The sequence below is a fragment of the Macaca thibetana genome, chromosome 19 (genome assembly GCF_024542745.1).
Source record: "Macaca thibetana thibetana isolate TM-01 chromosome 19, ASM2454274v1, whole genome shotgun sequence".
Classification (NCBI taxonomy): domain Eukaryota; kingdom Metazoa; phylum Chordata; class Mammalia; order Primates; family Cercopithecidae; genus Macaca; species Macaca thibetana.
Window position 1 is genome coordinate 18,159,310 of NC_065596.1, and position 20,740 is coordinate 18,180,049.

General features: G+C 53.3%; 1 protein-coding gene across 9 annotated transcripts in view; it reads left to right on the forward strand.

Annotated features, from left to right (window-relative positions):
- Window positions 1–20,740, forward strand: part of RANBP3 (RAN binding protein 3) — a 62,339-nt gene that overhangs the window by 36,596 nt on the left and 5,003 nt on the right. For 4 of the 9 annotated variants that reach the window (XM_050770344.1, XM_050770340.1, XM_050770347.1 and 1 more), the window contains 11 exons: window positions 143–179; window positions 271–357; window positions 2,342–2,413; window positions 8,643–8,708; window positions 9,574–9,666; window positions 10,564–10,691; window positions 14,773–14,892; window positions 17,075–17,178; window positions 17,896–17,974; window positions 18,853–18,955; window positions 19,497–19,606. In XM_050770344.1, coding sequence (XP_050626301.1) covers window positions 143–179; window positions 271–357; window positions 2,342–2,413; window positions 8,643–8,708; window positions 9,574–9,666; window positions 10,564–10,691; window positions 14,773–14,892; window positions 17,075–17,178; window positions 17,896–17,974; window positions 18,853–18,955; window positions 19,497–19,606 — 999 coding nt within the window. The remainder of the gene's footprint in view (window positions 1–142; window positions 180–270; window positions 358–2,341; window positions 2,414–8,642; window positions 8,709–9,573; window positions 9,667–10,563; window positions 10,692–14,772; window positions 14,893–17,074; window positions 17,179–17,895; window positions 17,975–18,852; window positions 18,956–19,496; window positions 19,607–20,740) is intronic. The other 5 variants (XM_050770345.1, XM_050770342.1, XM_050770343.1 and 2 more) reach the window with 3 other exon arrangements.

Consider the following 20,740-nt stretch of genomic DNA (forward strand, 5'->3'; position numbering starts at 1 on the left):
CTCGTTCGGGTGCTGGGCTCTGGGAGTTACTGGGAGTTAGCTGCCCGCGGTGCATGTTGGGATATTTGTTATGGAGCCAAGAGTTGCTCGGTTGCCGTGAGGCTGATGCCCTCTGACCCCGGCTGTGTGCTCCTTGTTTCAGAGGTCAGCTGGCGGCTCCAGTCCTGAAGGCGGAGAAGGTAAGGAGCTCTCTAACACCTTTGACCATCTTCAGTTTTAAAAATGGAAGGAACCTGATTTTTCTCCTCCTCTTCTCATCATTTTCTGTAGATTCTGACAGAGAAGATGGAAATTACTGCCCTCCTGTCAAGCGAGAAAGAACGTCCTCTTTAACCCAGTTCCCACCCTCACAGTCAGGTAAAATATGCAAACTTACCAAATAGTAAAAGCGTTTATGCTTACAAACCCGCCGTTCCCCTCAGTGCTGCGTGTCCGTCTGCTGTGTCCTTCCTGCCCAGCTCCAGTTAGAGTCGATCTGAGGCTCGGACTCGGTCAGGAGTGAGGTGAGAGCTTGCCCAGAGTGCAGCACCAGGGGTCCTCGTCAAGAATCAGTGACGCTGACAGCATGGTGAGACTTGGTGGCCTGAGGAAGACTGGGAAGAGATCGTCCCTCTGAAATGGAGGAAAGGGGTTGACTGCTTAGAGCCCTGTTGGGGCCTCTGCCTGTTAATTACATCTCCTCTTTCCAAGGCTGGGCAGACTGGGGGTTTAGGGGTGGGGTGTTCTCCTGACCCCTCAGCTGCATGCCCAGCACAGGCAGTCCAGTGCAGTAGCCCAGACATGCAGATGCATGTGCACACAAGCATGCACACACAGTAACCGGCAAGCCAGGAGGCCCCAGCAGAGGCCCGTGTGTGATGCTGTGAACTCCCAGAGGAGAGGAGCTTGTGGGGGCCTGGAAGGGTGGGTCAGGCTCGGACTGTGGAGTAGGGCAGGCTAAAGGGCTTGGAGGCCCTGGACATGAGGCCTGGTCTGAGCACAAGCATGGAGGTCAGCCTGGGGACTCATGCAGGCTGGTACGGGAGAGAGGTTCCTGAGGCAGATAACGCCATCAGCACTACTTAGTGTGACACTCAGAAAGCCTGGCCTCCAGCCATGGAGTCGCCTGTGCAGATGTGAAGGTAAACACCACCGCAGGGCTGTTCTCTCGTCCCCGTCTTGACTTCCCATTCTGGCATTGTCTTGTGGCCTCTGTCTTGGCTGTCTGTAGCACCAACTTGGAGATACATGAGTGTTTAGACAGGTTCTCCGGTTACCCAACTGAAATCCATTCTTGGAAAGTTCATGTAAATCATTTTACAGTCCTGAACCTTCAGGATGTCACGTTGTTTCTGTGTATAGAAGTCACGCATGCGTTACAGGAACACACAGTGTAGGAAGCCAGGGTCCTTCCCGAGTCACCCCTCCACACCCCTGCTTTCATGCCCCTTTCCCATCATGTTGGTTTTGGACATGGCCACGTCTTTTTGCAAGGCTGCATTAGGTTTTCCAGTGCTGTTACACTGTCGTCTGCTGACCGGATATTGTGGAACTGTCCAGATGGCTTGCAGTCGACATCCTTTATTTAATGATCTCTGCGCCCGTGGATAGGTGTTCTGTGGAATGAGGGAGCTCCGCTCCCTGCTTATTGATTTTATTCCTTCCCACTCACTGCCCACTGCTAGACCATGCTTGCTGCATCGGAAACCAGCATAGAGAAGAAGTGTTTGGGCTGTGAATGTAGGCTAAAGAGGTGAGGGACCACTGTTCTGCTCCCCTGGCCCACTTCAAATCACCTCCCGTCCAGCACGGCAGCCCCCAAGAGACAACTCAGCTTTCCATCTTCAGGGCAACTGGAGGCGTGAGGGGCACTGATAATTTGAACAGTGTTGTCTTTGGTTCCATTCTGCGTAGAGTGAGTTCTTCCCCTACGAATTCCACTTCATTTGTGGAAACCTGTTGGCCGGCTCACACCTGGGAAGCAGTTGTCCTGATGAAGGAAGATCTTAGGTGGGGGAGGGGACCCCATGGACAATCCTCCACAGGTGAGAAGGAGTCAGGGCCTCCAATGTGGCCTGGAGCATCCAGTACATCCCCTGCCAGCTGCCCCTGCAGGGGTGCAGGGACAAGGGGGTGGCCCCAGTTGACCAGAGTTAACTAGTCATCAGACAGATGAAGGCCGTCGGGCTGGAGACCCTCGTAGTGCTATAAAGAGAGTTTTGGGGTTTGCTTTCTGGGGAAAGACTGAATGCCCTGTTCGCGTGCTGTCCCATCTCCTCCCGTGGGACATGAGGGTCCACCCCACCCATTCATGCTGTTTTTCCTCTTGTTCCCTCCCCTGCCTGCACCTCCTTGCTGACAGTTTCAAAAAACAATGTTTTTATGCCATCAAGCTTCTGCGAGCCATCTGCAGGCAATTCCGACTCAGACCCAGGTGAGCCCCCGCCCCTCTGCCTTCCCGCCCAGCCTGGGGGTTCTCCTGGGAGGAAAAGCAATTGGTGTTGGAAAATCAGATCTTCAGCGGGCATTTAAAGTCAGTCCTTTTTCAGCTGTTAAAATTTTCCTCCAACTCTTCAGCTTATAGTTTGGGGATCTGGTGTGAGATAAGGCTTCATAAGCCCTTATGTTTGTTTCTGCAAGCAGGGCTTGGTTGCATGGGGCTTTAAGTCCTCTAAAAACAACCTGTAAAGAAATGCATTACTCATTTTTCAAAATTTTACACAAGTAATGCATTCATAATTGGGTTTTTTTGTTTTTTTAGACGGAGTTTCACTCTTTTTGCGCAGGCTGGAGTGCAGTAGCACGATCTCAGCTCACTGCAACCTCCACTTCCCAGGTTCAAGTGATTCTCCTACCTCAACCTCCCGATTAGCTGGGATTACAGGTGCACACCACAACGCCAGGGTAATTTTGTATTTTTTAGTAGAGATGGGGTTTCACCTGTTGGCCAGGCTGGTCTTGAACTCCTGACATCAGGTGATACGCCCGCCTCGGCCTCCCAGAGTGCTGGAATTACAGGCATGAACCACCGCACCTGGCCCATAATTGTTTTTTCTTTAAATCAGAAATATTTCAAGTAAAAAGAATTCCTGCCCCTTCCCCACTCACGCTGCCATCCCAGAGGTAGCGCCTGTGAAGTTGGTGAATTTCCAGACCCCTTTTCAGTGTATTAAATTCTCCCATTAATGTTGCTTAGATCTACCTAGATAAATATGTTTAATCACAGCTTCAAAACTTTTTGTGTGTTTTGGAGATGGAGTTTCACTCTTGTCCCCCAGGCTGGAGTGCAGTGGGACGATCTCGGCTCACTGCAACCTCCGCCTCCTGAGTTCAAGCAATTCTCCTGCCTCAGCCTCCCAAGTAGCTGGGATTACAGGCATGTGCCACCATGCCCGGCTAATTTTTGTATTTTTAGTAGAGATGGGGGTTTCACCATGTTGACCAGGCTGGTCTCGAACTCGTGACCTTGAGGTGAACTGCTCGCCTCAGCCTCCCAAAGTGCTAGGATTACAGGCGTGAGCCACCACATCCGGCCCCCAGCTTTAAAATTTTAAGGACAGCCGCTCCCCCTTTCTGAAGAATATGGAGCCTGCCTTTTTGGTCTTTCACTGGAGAACCAACTCGAAGGTTTCCTGAAAGTTTCTCCCATGTGGCTGAAATTCCTCATAAAAGATTTAATGAGCAAGTTTAACAACCTGAATTCTGTAACCCAACCTACCTTATATAAATTCATGGCCGACTTCAAAAGCATTGTGAGATAAGTTAGCCGCTGGCGTGACGTCCGTGTCAAGGGAAGAGGTGGGTTTTTATAACTCTGAGCATTGAGTTGATGGCCCCGTTTCAGAGAGTCATTTTGACTCTAAAAGCAGACTGTTTCGAGCCAACCGCCTGTTCTCGTCCTGCAGAGGGGCTTTGGTGGTTCAAGGTTCTCAGGAAGGGCAAAAGGAAGGGTTATTCCCGGGGTGTCACTTAGCAGGTGGTGGTCTGGACGGGACCCTGCCGTGGTGAGGCAGGTTCTGCTTTAGGTGATCAGTTTCTAAAGCCGTGTGTCTGGACCCATTTGTGCTGCTGAGCTCTGTTACAAATCTCATGATCACTTCTGAGGCCTGTGAGCAAGGCCTCCCTCCTGTCTGTCTGCCCACAGACCTCTCCCCTCCAGTCTCAGGAGCAGGCAGCTGTTTCGCAGGCCCCGACACGGCATGGTTGAAGCCCCAGCGCCCTCACGCATGAAAAGCCGGTCATGTTAGCCTCACATCTGTTCTGCAAAGCCACCTTCACATCCTTGTCTGCCTGCCTTCTGTTTTTTAGCTTTAATTTTGAAAAGCTTTAACACAGAAGAATTTATCTGTCCCTTTTATCTGGAGACCCCATTTAGCTTTCTCCAGTCGGCTCCATGAGTCCATTAGGAAAAAGGACTCAGACCCTGGTCCTACGTCACATACCTCCACTTTCATCAGGAACGGGTCTTCAGGCTTCCCTTGACTTTCATGACCTCGAGGATTACACGTCAGCTGTTGGGTAGAAGTCTCTCAGTTGGGGCCTGTCCAGTGTGTCCTGGTGGTGAGACCCAGGTGTGGCGTCTTGGAAGAGAACATCACAGAAGCCATGCACAGTACTCATTTGTCCCCTCACCAGCACGGAGTAGCTGTGACCTCGATCAGGGTGCTGTCTGCCAGGTTTCGCCACTGTAAACTTACTTTCCCCTTTGTGCTGGATGGTTTCTGAGAGACACTTTAGACTCCGGGACTGTGTGTACCTTGTCGCACTCCTGCCCTCCAGTGCTCACTCCCAGTGATGTTTTCAAAGTGATGTTTCCTGCTGACAACTGCCCCATGGGATTCTCTTCCTTTTTTTTTTTTTTTTTTTTTTCCTTTTTGAGACAGAGTCTCGCTCTGTTGCCCAGGCTGGAGGGCAGTAGCACAATCTCGGCTCACTGTACCCTCTGCCTCCCAAGTTCAAGCGATTCTCGTGACCCATCCTCTCAAGTAGCTGGGAATCCCACCAGCCATGGGATTCTGTGGGCACCATCCCTGCTGCGTTGATTAGTGGTGTTTCCTGAAAGGAGGAGCTTGCCTTCTCCCCACGTGTTTGTTGATTGATTGTGTCAACATGGACAGATGAGCTTCTGTTGGCATCAGTGGGTGACCGTCTGTAGTTACTGGTTTTTATTTAATGTTCAGATTGTCCCAGATTCGGCCAGTGGAAGCCCTGTCAGGCAGGTCCCCATTGTTGTTTTGAGCACTTACCTTACTTTGTCGCAACAGGAGTCTCCCAGCTCAGCTTCTTTTCTCATCCCAGTCCTGGAATCTGCATTTCTCAGAGGCACGCTGGTTCTTCACGGAGCATGGTCTTTAGAAACCGAGGTCTGAGTGCTTGGTGCGGCACTGCGATCTCACTGCCTCAGGTGTAGCCCTGCTTCTGGCCCTCTGCAGACAGAGCTGGGGACACATCTTTGTCCACATGATCTGTCACTCTGTCTACCTGCCGGCATGTGGAGATGACGCCAGGGGTACGTGGGTGCCTCCCTTGGTATATTCTGCCCCTCCTCTGGCACTAAGAAACTGGCACCCTCTGTCCTCCGCGCATCGGGCGTCACCCCCTGCCCACCCCATGGCTGAGCCTCCTCCCCACTCTGCACCAGCGCCATCCATGCACAGACCATGCACACTCCAGCCAGGCCGCCTTCTCAGCATCTGATGGACACAGTCTCATTCCCATCCCTTCCCTGGTTAAATTGGGACTCCCTGGGGGGTAAGCATGGCTTCCCGCAGACATCACTTGGGGCTCTCTGAGGCAGGCGAAAAGCACCCTCAGACAGGGAGCCTGCTGGCTTCCCAGGAGGGCAAAGGCTGCCAGCGGGAGGGGTCCTCTTCCTCTCTGGAGTGATACACGTCCCTCAGAGACTGGTGCAGCATCCTCTAGGGCCCTCACCCCTTGGGTATGTGGCGGACATCAGGTTCTGGCCATGATTCAGCAACTTGTGTTGTGAACTGTGTTGCGGAAGAAAGTTTCCGGAAGGAGAAGAGACCACCCTTGTTTTCATGGAGCAGGGCCTGTGACAGGGACCTCCAGAGTTTGGCTGCTCCTGGAGCGCACCTTGTCTGCCTGCAGCTCTGGAGAGGGCCAGCCTCTGGGCCCAGCACTAGTGGCAGGTCGGCAAGGATTAGCCAAGCCTCCCACTTTGCCTGGCAGCTTGGGCCAGCTCCCAGGCTCCCCTCAGTGTTAGCGCCAGCTCTGCACAGAGCAGAGTGTGGAAGGGAGTGGAGTCAGTCTGTGGCCAAAACATCAGCATCCAGAGCCAGCTTGAAGAGCTTGCTAAAAATTATCTAAATTGGCCGGGCGCGGTGGCTCAAGCCTGTAATCCCAGCACTTTGGGAGGCCGAGACGGGTGGATCACGAGGTCAGGAGATCAAGACTATCCTGGCTAACACGGTGAAACCCCGTCTCTAATAAAAAATACAAAAAAAAACTAGCCGGGCGAGGTGGCGGGCGCCTGTAGTCCCAGCTACTCGGGAGGCTGAGGCAGGAGAATGGCATGAACCCGGGAGGCGGAGCTTGCAGTGAGCTGAGATCCGGCCACTGCACTCCAGCCTGGGCGACAGAGCGAGACTCCGTCTCAAAAAAAAAAAAAAAAAAAAAAAAAAAAATTATCTAAATTGTGAATTTGACCTTTTAACAATGTATCTAAATTGCCAGCCTTCTCCTGCATAGCTCCGTGCTTTGGAAATGTAATTGAGTGTTTCCTTCGGAAAAGGAACATCTGGTGGCTCACCCCCGCATCCTGCAGGATCTGGCTTTCCTGAGTTTGTTTTTTATGACCATGTATTAGGGAGAGGCACCAGGTCTGCTAACACAGACTGCCAGAAGCCCCTGGGGCTGAACTGCTTCACACAACTATCATAGTAAGAAGGCTGCTGCGATCCTCTCGCTGCCCAGGCACAGCGGCGCCTCCGGGGCAAGGTGGGAGAGGCGTCTTCCTTGGCCTGCTAAATCTTGATTTGATTTTGGGTCTGAAAATGTGGGCTGACAAGGCGTTTTGGGTTTTGTCGTCATCGTTTTAGTGTACAATTGAGTGGTTTTAGTGCATCCACAGAGTTGTGCGACCGTCGTGATTAATTTTAGAACATTTCCATCCCAAAAAGAAACCTCATCCCCGTTAGTCACAGCGGGCCCCCAGCTCCCTCCCTGAGCCCTGGTAACAGCTCAGCGCCTTTCTGCCTAGTTGGACATTTCGCAGAATTAGAATCAGATAGCATATGACTTTTGGGGGTGTCTTTCCATTGATTTACACCTTTAATTTCTTCCAACAATGTTTTTGTTTTGTTTGAGACAAGGTCTTGCTCTGTCACCCAGGCTGGAGTGCAGTGGTACAATCATAGCTCACTGCAGGCTCAAGTGATCTTCCCACCTCAGCCTCCTGAGTAGCTGGGACTACAGGCATGTACCACCATGCCTAGCTAAGTTTTTAATTTTTTGTAGAGTTAGGGTCTTGCTATGTTGCCCAGGCTGATCTCAAACTGTTGGGCTCATGCAGTCCTCCTGCCTCAGCCTCCCAAAGCTCTGGGATTACAGGCGTGAGCCACTGCAGCCAGCCCCAACATTGTTTTATAGTTTTATTTTGTGAAATGTATTCCCAAGTGTTTTCTTTCTTTTGGTGTTATAGTAAATGGAATTATTTTCTTAATTTTGCTTTTGGGTCATTCACGGCTAGCGTTAGAAGCACAATTGATTTGTGTATATTGATCTTGTGTCCTGTAGCTTGACAGGGGGTGAAGCTTAGCATGAACGCAGGGCCACCTCCAGGAGCCATAATACCACAGTCTCTGTGCCTTGCCCAGGAACAGGCTTGCCTGCCTGAGTCACAGGCCTCTTATGACAATCCTTCCTGGTGTGGATCAGATTAGACCACCATCCCTACTCCCTGTATGGGCACAGTTGCCAAGACACACAGATGAAGGGGTCCATGTGGACAGGTGGCTGGGCGAGGCTGGGCTCTCACGCCATCCCAGGAGCCCCTGAGCATTCACCTTTCCCTCTAGCTTTGTCACCTTGTCAGCCCAAACTCCAGCCTGGGGGGAGCTGGCCCCCTCCACGTGGCCAGGAGTGATCCCTCACTGAGACAGGAAGCTCGGCAGGCACATCTGGAAAGGAGAGGCAGGCGCACTGTCTGCCACCTTTGACCTTTTCACCATAAAAACCTGTCTCCCTTCCCAGACATCTGTAGTGGTGCCAAGGTTCTTCCTGGCCACAGATGCTTGCTCTGACGGACAAACCTTCTAGGAAAGGGAAGCAGGGCCTGGGCGCCTGTGTTCTGTGGCTCCCTGACATTCTCCAGGGCCAGGTGCAGGGCCGCTGAGCAGCTCAGCTCCTGAGCCCACAGCAGGTCTCAGGCTGCTGGGAAGGCAGCTGATGCCCTGCCTGTCCCCGTGGTCAGCAGCTGGCCCAAGAGCTGTCGTTCCTCCTGCCCTTGCCTCTCCCTCCTCCAGGTGCCTTCCAGGCCTGCTGATCGGACGGGACTTCTATTGTAATTTGGAAATGTTCTCCCTGGTTCTCCAGGCCCGAGGTCACTGAGGCCAAGACCATAGTCCTGTCCTGCCCTTGCCCCCCAGGCCCAGCCCCCACCCAGGCAGGCCTGCTGTTGATCTTTTGTCTTGTGCTTTTAGAGGAAAGGAGCAGTGGCTTCCGGTTGAAGCCGCCGACGCTGATCCACGGCCAAGCCCCCAGCGCAGGTAGGTCACCCACCTCCCTGGGGCGGGGGGTGGCTTTCTGACGTTTTTCAGACCTCTGCTTGGCCAGACCAGGATACCACAGGCTCAGCTTGATTTCTAGAAAGTTCACTTGTAACCTGACCCATGAGCCCTGGAAAGTTCCTTTAAAGAGAGGCTGTCCAGCAGGGAGGTTGGGACCCCTGATTGTGAGCCTTGTGTGCTCAGAAAAGTGGGCGGTGGTTGCACGGGAGCATGCTAGGCTTGGGGTGGATCGGGCAGGCTCTGCACCCAGCAGTAGCGCACTTGGTTCAGCCTGTCCTGCGTGTTCTGGCCCCCACATACCACAGTGTTCACCCCAGTTAGCAGGATGGCTGTATTCCAGCGGCGCGCTGCTGGGGAGCCGGCTGCTAGTGAGGCTGCCAGGGATGCTGCACAGGGCAGGGCACGTGCAGGGGTCCTTGCCCTGTCTGCCTTTGGCAGAGGGACTTCTTCAGCATGGCTGTTTTGAAAAACAGGTGCAAAACGTGCCTGTACCTGACCCCACATCGAGTCCTCAGCCTCCGGGTAGCTGCCTGTGAATTCACTGCTCTCCCCTTAGTCTCCACCTGACTGTTGAGTCCAGCTCACAGAGAACAGCTGTCCCTCAACGCCCCACCACGCTACCATGCTAACTGGATTAATTCACAGATATCAGTTACTGGGAATTTCACTTAATCATATATAAAAATGCCAGATCTGTCCAGTTGTTAAAAAAAGACCTCAAGTTTTTTAAAAAGTGCTTCCCTGCAAAGTCTAGCCCACAAGGGGCGTGGAATGGGTTGTCTCTGAAGCGCCTGGGGGCAGGCAGGGGTCCACGGGCACTGGGAAGGCCACCTTCTGTTCCCAGGTCTGCCAAGCCAGAAGCCCAAGGAGCAGCAGCGGAGCGTGCTTCGCCCGGCAGTGTTACAGGCTCCGCAGCCAAAGGCACTGTCCCAGACTGGTAAGAAACGGCAGCCCTGGCGCCCAGGCCCAGACGGCAGGGTAGAGCGTTCCTGAAGTCGCACCCGGGACAGGAGTGTTGTGACAGAGGTGACTGCTGAATGCACCAGAAATACAGAGAGATCAGGGAAGATGATCCTTTAAATCACCCCCAACCCCAAGCCTCCCGAGCCCTAGCAACGGAGGAGTGAGAGGCGGTTCCACAGCTTCCTCACAGCTCTCGGCCGAGTGTGACTGTGTGGGTGAAACCTGCTTTGTTCATTCACAGTCTTCATAAAAGCAGGCCGGCTCCTGGGAATGAGATTTATCCCTGTGTGTTTACAGACAGAATTGCAGCCTCAGTTTTCACAGGTTATCTTTAAAAACTTGAAAGGTCATTTTTTTTTTAAATTTTATATTTTACATATATATATAGATGGGGTCTTGCTCTGTCACCCAGACTGGAGTGCATTGGTGCAGTCATAGCTCACTGCAGCCTCGAACTCCTGGGCTCAAGCGATCCTCCCACCTCAGCCACCCAAGTAGCTGGGACCACAAGTGTGCACCACCGCACCCAGCTAATTTGTTTTATTTTATTTTAGAAACGGGGGCTTGCTCTGTTGCCCAGGCTGGTCTCAAACTCCTGGTCCCAAGCAGTCTTCCCGCTTCAGCCTCCCAAAGCACTGGGACCACAGGCATGAGCCACTGTGCTCGGCAGGTTTCTCTTGTTTTTTTTTTAATCCGAGAATTTTGACTCTTTGTAGAGATACCAGGTCCTTCCTTAAAAAGGAGACATGTGCTATGGGCTTTACCATGGGAGGGGCCCTAGACTAGACGTGGCCCAGCCCCTCAGCTACGTGAGTTGGGGTGGGAGGGCTGCCAAGCACCTGTGATTCCCCACTCTCCTTCCCTCCCACAGTCCCCAGCAGTGGCACCAACGGGGTCAGCCTCCCAGCAGACTGCACGGGGGCAGTGCCAGCAGCATCCCCTGACACTGTTGCACGGAGAAGTCCTTCTGAAGCTGCCGATGAGGTGTGTGCACTTGAGGTCAGTGGGTCCTGGGGCAGGGAAGTGCTGCGTGCTGGACCCCTGGGGAGCGGGAGGGCAGCTTCCCAGCACGCTGTGGAGTCCACGCGCTGTCGCCTGTTCTGAGCAGTTTCCACGTAGGCCTGTTGTAAGTCTCTCTGGATTTGCTCGGTAGGCTCTGTGAATAACAGTAGCTGACAAACCAAATAACTAGATTCCCAAGGTGGTCTTGCTGAGTCAGTCTGAAGAAGTGTCTCACAAGCAAGTTCTGCTGGAAGGGCCTGTTGCCCAAGGCTGACCGCCACGTGTCTCAAGGGAGTGATCCTTGAGGGAGGACCTGAACCACTGCACTCCGGGGAGTCACTAGGGCCTGAGGAACGGCTGTCGCTGTTGGGTGTCTTGCAACGTTTAACGTGAGGAATGTCTCCCCTCTCTTCGTCCACACCCACGCCATCCTCAGAGACTCCCATCTGTGTGGTTCCAGTTGAAAAATTTGCCTTGGGAGTCATCTCAGAAATAGTTCGTTTAGGTCGGGCACAGGAGCTCACACCTGCAATCTCGGCACTTTGGGAAGCCGAGGCAGGTGAATTGCTTGAGGCCAGGAGTTCAAAACCACACTGGGCAACATAGCAAGACTCTGTCTCTACAAAAAATACGCAGATTAGCCAAGCATGGTAGCATGTACCTGTAGTCCCAGCTACTCAGGATGCTGAGGCTGGATGATTGCTTGAACCTGGGAAGGGGAGGCTGCAGTGAGCCGAGGTCGCGCCACTGCATTCCAGCCTGGGCGACAGAGCCAGACCCTGCCTTAAAAAAAAAAAAGAAATAGTTCTGTTTAAGCGGGATATGGATTGGATTATATGGGCCAAAAGTGGTGTTTCACAGCCACCGTGAAATAAGGGACGTTGATGAAGAGCCTCCTTTGAAGTTGGCAGAGATGGGTTTAAAGTCAGAGTTGGGGTAACACCACGTGATATCTTCCGTGTAAAAGCCAGATTGGATCTTTGTGTTTATTTTCCGCTCTGTGTCCATGGCCTGCGGTTTTATACCTCCCATCCCCAGTAGATGCTCTGGCCCAAAGGGTGAAAATAGCTCTCCACAATTAAATTTTAAAACATCCTCACGCCCTTTTTCAAACGAGTTTGCTGAATTGGAAATAGGGATCACTTCCATTGCATACTGCGGCTTGGAAGCTTTGACTGCTGAGGTCTGAGCAGATCAGATGTATGGTTCTGAGTTGGAGAAGGACTTAGAAGTGACCCAGCCCATCCCACCCTCTCCCAATGTGTCTGATTGTCCCTGACGGTGAGCGCACAGGCTGACCTGGCCACACCCACTACCGAGAGCTTGCCCCTCGCTGGAAAGGCCTTGCTCTGTCCCATCCCAGGGGACATAGTCCCTCTTCCTGCCGGTTTGAGCCCCTCCTCAACAGTGTACGCAGCTTGTTCCCAAATCGTTGAGCTCAGAAGTTGTGATGTGCCATCTTCCCTCCAGCAGACTGGCCAGCCCCAGTAGCTAATGTTGATCCTTGGACCCCATGGTCCACTGGCTGCCATTCCCAGCTCCTGCATCTGGCTCCAAAGCCACTGTTCCGTGTGGGTCCAGGATGGAGCCACGCAGCCACACCCACACTGCCCTCTGACCACACCCAGTGCTGTTGAGATTCGCCAGGCTCGCCATGTGTATCTTTCTCTGGCCCTGCAGCAGGAGCCCGAGCTTTTCCACGCCACCCACAAACATGACACACACTGCTCATCAGGAACGTGAGCTAAGTGAAGCATCTCCTCTAAGGAGGGCTTAGATGTTGGGGTGACCCATGGGGGAACTTCTGGTACTGTCTTTGGGAAAGTGGGGAAGAGGCTTCCCCTCCCGCCCCACACACACAGAGTCTAAGACTGGTTACAGGCCTCGGGATTCACTCATCAGTTTAAGCGAATCCTCTAAGCAGGCCCCGCCAGGTCATAGACATACGCTGTGGTCAGAAACATTTTGCTGTTTGCCTGCCCCCTCTCAGGTGACTCTGTGGGTTCTGCCCACCCGGGATTAGCAGCAGTCAGTGTGAGCAGGGGGCACACAGCACACAAAGCCAAGAGCCAGGGAGTGTTTCTGCCGGAAGTGCGTCCCCCCACCGTCTGCAGGCAGCCCCAGTGGGCCTGGGGATTAGCCCATCCTCTGAGGACTTCCAGGTCGCCAAACACGGTGTGTGTTTAATTTTTAAAAGCCACGTTCACTCTTGCACAGGCACAAGGATGCAGCATGAAGTCAGCAATAGCAGAATTTCTAGGGAGCACAGTAGAGAAACATTTAAACTCTTCACTTTCTTCACAGTTGGACCAGAAAGTGCCCTCAGTGCTGTGATTCGCTGATTCTGGGCCTGGCACTGTAACTCCAGGCTTCCCTGCCCGCTGGACACACTGAGGCAGTCAGAAGCTGCCTGCAGCCTTTCTCAGCTCCGAGTTCATGGTTGTCAGGGCCCTTCACAACATCTCCCAGGAAAACGCTCCCTGCCTCATGTTCATGTCCACTGTACACATTCCCAGAGACCTACCAAAAGCCTTTTAAAATTTCTTTTCAAATTCTACACCTTTTTTATCATGTAGTGTAAGAAAGACATATACAAATTACTAGCAACTCCATATTCCATTATCTCAAGATAAATGCATTTGGTCTTAGGATATTTAGTTACAAAAGTCATGCCTGCATGTTGAAAATATTTACACAAAATGGAAATCCTAGAAAGTAACAAGTGGAAGCCACCCTCCAGCTGAGAGGTCCCCCGGTAACCTCCGTCAGTGGTTTGAATTCTCTCCCGGCTTATTTCCTGAGCATTCCTCCACCCACGCACACACACACCCCCCACACGTACCACATGCACACACACCACACACGCACACCACACGCACACACACCACACACGCACACACACCACATACACAGCCACACACATACCACATACACATAACACACGCACACATACCACACACACACATACACATACCACACACACACCACATACACATACCACACACACCACATACACAAAACACACACACGCCACACATACACACCACACACATACCCCCACACACACCACACATACCACACACCACATACACAACCACACACCACATACACAACCACACACCACATACATACCACACACACACCACACATACACGCACACACACCACATACACATAACACACGCACACGTAACACACACCACATACACATACCACACACACACCACATACACACCACACACACATACCACACACACACACCACACACCACATACACATATCACACACACACACACCACACATACACACACCACACACACACCACACATACCACATGCACGCACACCACACACACACCACATACATACCACGCACACACCACATACACATAACACACGCACACATAACACACACCACATACACATACCACACACACACCACACACCACATACACATATCACACACACCACATACACACCACACACCACATACACATATCACACACACCACATACACATACCACACACACACACCACACACCACATACACACCACACACCACATATACCACATACACATAACACACACGGCACCGGGTTTGCTTTAACACAAATGGAATCGCACTTCTGTGTCCCACAAGCTGCTCTCTTCTGTGATCCATGTATTGTGGTCATGTCAGAGGTCTACCTCCCTCTCGGTGGTAACAGCTGTGCTGTACTTTTTTTCCCCGTATTTTCTAGCGTAAATTATTTTGTTCCTCAGCTAATGATGAGCATCTAGGTTATTTCCTGTCCTCTGCCGGCACTAAGGCTTCTGCAGGGCACAGGTGTTTCTTTTTTGTTGTTTGGAGATAGCTTCTTGCTCTGTCACCCAGGCTGGAGTGCAGTGGTGTGATCTGAGCTCACTGCAACTCCCAGGCTCAAGCAGTCCTCCTGTCTCAGCCTCCCGAGTAGCTGGGACTGCAGGCACGTGCAGAGGAGACGCGTGGAGTGCATGATCTGGTGTGGAATTGCTGGGCATCCGTCTGGGCCAAGTGGGGCACTGGTTTTGATTACTCTGTTTTGTTTTTGTTTTTGATAGGAGAAAGAGCCCCAGAAAAATGAGTCCAGCAACGCCTCTGAAGAGGAAGCCTGCGAGAAAAAAGGCCCCGCCACACAGCAAGCCTTTGTATTCGGGCAGAACTTGAGGGACAGAGTTAAGGTATGTGAGCTGTTGAACCAGCTCATTGACTTTTTATGCCTTCCCCAGGTTCAACAGCAGGCAAGTCAGTAGATTTTCCATTTAACAGGGGACGGGAAACGTGGGACAAAGAAGGTGTTAGTGAGGCAGCCCCGTGGCTCCCGGCATAGTCAGCTGCTGGCGTGCGTGTGCTGGGCCCTGGCAGTTCCCCACCAGCGGCCCAGGCTTTGGAGCCCTCACCTGCAGTGGCTTCTCAAGTCAGAGTCCCTGGTACTCATGGTAGCAGGGGACAGGGGAGGTGACTGAACCTGCGGCCTCAGGCTTTCATAGCAGAAAAGAAAGACAGCATGGTCCAGTGCTCTCAGCTCTGCCCAGAGATTTCTGTTCCCGTATTTCAGGGCTTCTCCATTTCAACACTAGCAGCATTATGGCTGGACCATTCCTGGTTTCTGAGGAGTCACCCTGGACACTGCAGGGTGCTGAGCAGCATCACTGGCCTCCACCCACCCAATGCTCCTGACATCTGACAACCACAAATGTCCCCAGACGTGGCCAGTATTCCCTGTGGGGTAGAATCGCCCCCATTAAGAACTGTCACCTTTTTTTTTTTAAGTGGGGCAGGGTGGGGTGACGACACAGTCTTCTCTCCTGAAAAGGAGCAAAGCATCTGCCACCTCTTGGCTGCCCTCCAGGCATGTGGTCCTAGTTTGGAGACTGTGGGGTGGGGAGGGGCTGGCGGTGGTTGGGAACAGTGGCCCTGGACCATGCACTGGGACTCTAGGAAGACCAGGGTCAGCCAGCAGCACCTTTCTCAGCCACAGACGTGGAATGTGCTGCAGCATCTCTAGAAACTCCACTGGCCAGAAGTTTCTTTCAGAGCCCAAGAGGCGGCATTGGTGGCTATGTCTAGAGACATTTGTGGTTGTCACAACTGGGAGGTACTTCTGGAGGCCAGGGATGCCACTCCACCCGTCGCAGTGCCCAGGATAGCCACACCACAGGGAATGATCTGGGCCCAATGGCAATATGTCAGTAGTGTCGACGGGGAGGGCCCTCGAAATAGAAACCTCTCTAGCATGCAGAAAGGACCGGCTCACGTTTTCTGCTTTCCTTTCTGTTACTCACCGTCCAACAGAAGCCCAAGTCAAGAAGCATGGAAAGTTGATGTTGCTGTCGCCATGGCTTTAGGCAAAATAATGAGTCCCTCAGGGGCTGCTCCCTCCAAGGAGGAAAGGAGGGCAAGAGGCGGGGAAGGGCTTGGCCCGTGGAGCTCAGGCCCTGTGGAGTCTCTGCCTTGAGTCTGGGGAAACGGCTGCTTTGAATTTGGTGGGGTCGGCTTCTTGCAAAAGTCAGAGGCTTGCGTGCACTTCGCAGTCTCAGTCAAATCCCAGCCTCTCCTTCCAGGGCAAACGTGAGCCATGGATTCTTTTTTTTTCTTTGGACACAGAGCCTTGCTGTGCCATCCAGGCTGGAGTGCAGTGGCATGACCTCTGCTCACTGCAACCTCCACCTCCGGGGTTCAGGTGATTCTTCTGCCTCAGCCTCCCAAATATCTTGGATTACAGGCACCCACTGCCACACCTAGCTAATTTTTTGTATTTTTAGTAGAGGTGGGGTTTCTCCATGTTGGCCAGGCTGGTCTCGAATTACTGACCTCAAGTGATTCCCCCCCAGTCTCAGCCTCCCAAAGTGCTGGGATTACAGGCATGAGCCACTGCGCCCAGCCAGAGCTGTGGTTTCTTAACCCTCTGAGCCTCTGCTTCCTTGTTGGTCCCTAACATCCCCCTCTCAGGCTTCATGAGGATTAAAGGAGATCGTGCATTTGACAGACTCAGCATAGCAACTGGTAGGAAAGAGGCCCTCAAGAAATGCTGTTTCTATCATGTTCATAGTAAACACCAACTTTGTAACATTGTGTTCTCCGTACAAAGCGTTGACCGAGAGGCCAGCTTAGGTGTGGTTTTATAACGAGATGGAAAAGGCTCCTTGAAGCCTCATGAGCTCTCTTTCCATCTTAACTGTTAAAGCAAAAGGTGGTGGAGTTGATTACAGCCCTGCCCCCCAGCACGTGCACGTGCACACCCAGCCGGGTGCAGGAGAGGGCTCATGACTCCCGGCAGCTCCGTGCAGCTCAGGGGCTCTGCAGACACCACCCCAGCCCCCACCCCACCCCCGATTACTGAGCGCTTTGTCTCATTCCCAGCTGATCAATGAGAGCGTGGACGAAGCTGACATGGAGAATGCTGGACACCCCAGCGCAGACACGCCAACCGCAACGAACTATTTCCTCCAGTATATCAGTTCCAGGTGTGTGTCTTGGGCCCAGCGGCCAGCCTAGCATGGGGATGCAGGTGGCCGCAAGGGCTTCTGCCACAGAGGGATCTGTGGTCCCCGTGCCTGACTCAGACCCACAATCCAGGTTGCTCTTGGGCCTGTCTGTCATTCCCCACTCTGGGCACAACCGTGGGTGGGCCAGGATTGTAGGCCTTGTTCTGTGATTCACTGGACGCCTGAGACAGGACCAGAGTTCTGTGGGCTTGTCCAGGGGCCCATGGAGGATACAGCCCAGCCCTTGGAGTGTGCCCTCTGTCTTGCGGACCTCATGCCCAGAGCAGAACAGAGCAGGCTAGAGGCGACTCCTTATCCTGGGTTTGGGCACCTGGGGCAAAGACCTCAGCATGCCCTTGATTGACGTGGCTGGGGGTGATGCTACCCACGGCCCAGCTGCCCCTCCAGGTATCTCAGAAGAAAGCGTGTCCCGCCTGGGAGATGGGCGGGCGGAGCAGCTGGAAGGTGGCTTCCCTCATGCTGTGGGTCCCTCCGTCAGAGCGAGCTAAGGGCTCGTGTTTCCAACGGCACAGGGAGGCATGTGGCTTCCTGCCTCTGACACGCCACCCTGTGCACAGTAGGGGAGACCCCTCCACTGTGCCCTCTGCGCCAGTGTGTGCTCCGTGGGTGCCCACACATTTGCCTAGCCACATTCCCACGTGACACCCCCACACTCACTGCACATCTTCTCTTCAGTTTAGAGAACTCAACCAATAGTGCCGACGCCTCCAGCAACAAATTTGTATTTGGCCAGAACATGAGCGAGCGAGTTTTGGTGAGTGGCCGTGTTGGGAATGTTCTTGGGGACCAGAGGTGCTCGGCACCAGCCCCAGATCGAGGGGACATGGAGAGCGGGGCTACTGTGTTGTCCTTTGTGAGATGGGGATGGCTTCAGTAACAAGTGAGAGAGGGAAGACCCTGCTCAGACTTGGAGTGAAAACTGGCCGGGGCCACTGGCCGCCCAGGAGCTGGCATTCGCTCTTCCCAGCTCCTCCCTGCTGACCAGGGCCAGCTTCATCCCAAGATGGGCTTCCCCAGAGGCTGCAGGGCCCTGCTGGCAGTCAGAGTCCACGGTTCCTCCCCACCAGGCCAACTGACAAAAGTCGTGTGGGACAGGGCTGCCGGCCTCCCTGCTCCTGTGAGCATAACCGCGGCCAAGGCTTTGAGTGCAAGAAAGGCCCGTCTCCGTTCCCAGGAGCCCAGCCAGCCTGGGAGAGGGTTCTAGAATGGCTTGCCTACCTCTTTACATGTGTTCCTTTTCCTTCCTGATTCCACCCAGCTCCACTGTGACTGCGTGAGGGCCTGTCCTGAGCTGCCTGGTCACTCTAGCTGTCTTGAGTTAAGCTGCATTAAGGACTCTGCAGCTTCTCTTCCTTTATGGCCACGCTGCCTTTTTTCTATTTCAATGAAATAGTCAAAGTCTTGCCTCACCCAAACGGAGTGTCCAGTGTGGTCCGAGGGGACTGTCGACTGGCGGCACTCACCCCCTGCTGATGCCTGAGGGACCACGTGGGGAGCTCCCAGGCAGTTCAGGGTGTCACCAGGAGCGGGCAGGAGTGCTGGGGGCAGCATGGTGTTGGGGGCCAGGCAGAGAGGTGCTCAGAGCTGCAGCTGAAGGACCGCACAAGCTCCCTCTTCCTTGTATGCCTGCAGAGCCCCCCAAAATTAAACGAGGTCAGTTCAGATGCCAACAGGGAAAATGCAGCTGTCGAGTCAGGGTCTGAGTCCTCGTCCCAGGAGGCCACCCCTGAGAAAGGTATGTTACCGTCTCGCCGCTGCATGGGGCTCATGGTAGGTCATCTTGGGGGATGATGAGGGGATGCTGGGTCCATTCACACCCCCAGCCGGGAGGGATAAGGGGCCCAACTCCCGCAGCAGTAACGACCACACGTCAACCAGCTACTAAGCCAGGGCCGTGACCTCCAGGGTCCTGCCTTGCAGTGAGCAGAGACGGGTTTATGATAAGACTGTTACTCGAGGGGCTGTGTCGCCTTGTGGCTGTGGGGAGGGTGGGGAGGCGCAGACAGCAGGCGTGGAGGAGTCCCTCACTGTCCCCCTGTCCTCTGCTCAGCAGGAACAGGAGAGTCTAGGGCCACACTTGGCCCCCAGATGGTCTCCCTGCAGCTTCCAAGACCGTGTGCCCTGGCTGTGTCTAGGGACCACTTGGGTTGCCAGGTCGGGCCTGCCAGGGGCAGCTGGCGTCCTTGAGACCAGAACCGACCCTCTCATCTCCTGTGAGCTGCATGCTCTCCCCTCGCCAAATAATTAGTCAGTCTTTTTGGCCAATAACTTTTCAGAGTCCCTGGCCGAGTCGGCAGCCGCCTACACCAAGGCAACAGCGAGGAAGTGTTTGTTGGAAAAAGTGGAAGTCATCACCGGGGAGGAGGCGGAGAGCAATGTGTTACAGGTGAGGGGCCGGCCCCTCCTCGATGGCCCTGGGTCTTCCATGCACCAAGGGCTGGGCACACATCCTCTGAGCACACAGGCCTACCCCTGAGATGACAGAGGGGCCACTGGCCCTACGCTCTGGGACTTTGTTGGTGGCGCTTGTAGAGAGCTTAGGCTCTCTCTGCAAGGGGTTTCTTGCATGTCTTTGGTTTCAGAGGAGGATGATCTGTTTGAGACACTCTTTTGTTTTAAATTTTTTTGAGACAGGGTCTTACTCTGTCATCCAGGCTGGAGTGCAGTGGCACGATCTTGGCTCACTGCAACCTCTGCTTCCTGGGTTCAAGGGATTCTCGTGCCTCAGTCTCCTGAGTAGCTGGGATTACAGGGGTGCACCACCACACCCGGCTAATTTTGGTATTTTAGTAGAGATGGGTTTCACCCTGTTGGCCAGGCTGGTCTTGAACTCCTGACCTCATGTGATCCGCCCGCCTTGGCCTCCCAAAGTGCTGGATTACAGGCGTGAGCTCCCGCACCCAGCCTGAAACATTCTTGATGGTTCAGGGAATGACAAAGACTGTCATAACAAACATCTCTTGTAACCCAGAGCTAACTGTATTTGTCACCTGACATCCTGTGGTGTCTTCGTAGGGAAAAAAATCAGGTGCAGCCAGAGCTTCCATCCCACTGTCCCCTGTTGGCATCCCCCATCCCCTTCTCCTGAGGCCACACCACCCAGGTTGGGCAGCATCCATCTACTTCCTCTCCTGTGGCACATAAGCATGTGTCTGTGTCTGTAAACCAGGTGGCGTATTGTGGGGTTTTTAAGAACACTGCTTTTTTTTCCCCACTTACATTTTGTAATCTGTTCATGTTGAAAGAGATTGACTTAGCGGGTATGTGGAAAGCCATGTAGGGGTGTCTGTCTCGTATTTTTCTTTGTTTATATATACACAACCGCTGTATTGAAATAGAGTACACATGCTATATAATCCACCCTTTTAAAGCATACAATTCCATGGTTTCTAGTATATTCACAGAGTCAGACAACTTTCACCACAATCTAATGTACATTTTTGCCCCCAAAAAGAACACTGTCCCATTCCCCCAGAAAGAGCATTGTCCGTTCACAGTCACTCCTCCTCCCTCCCCAGCC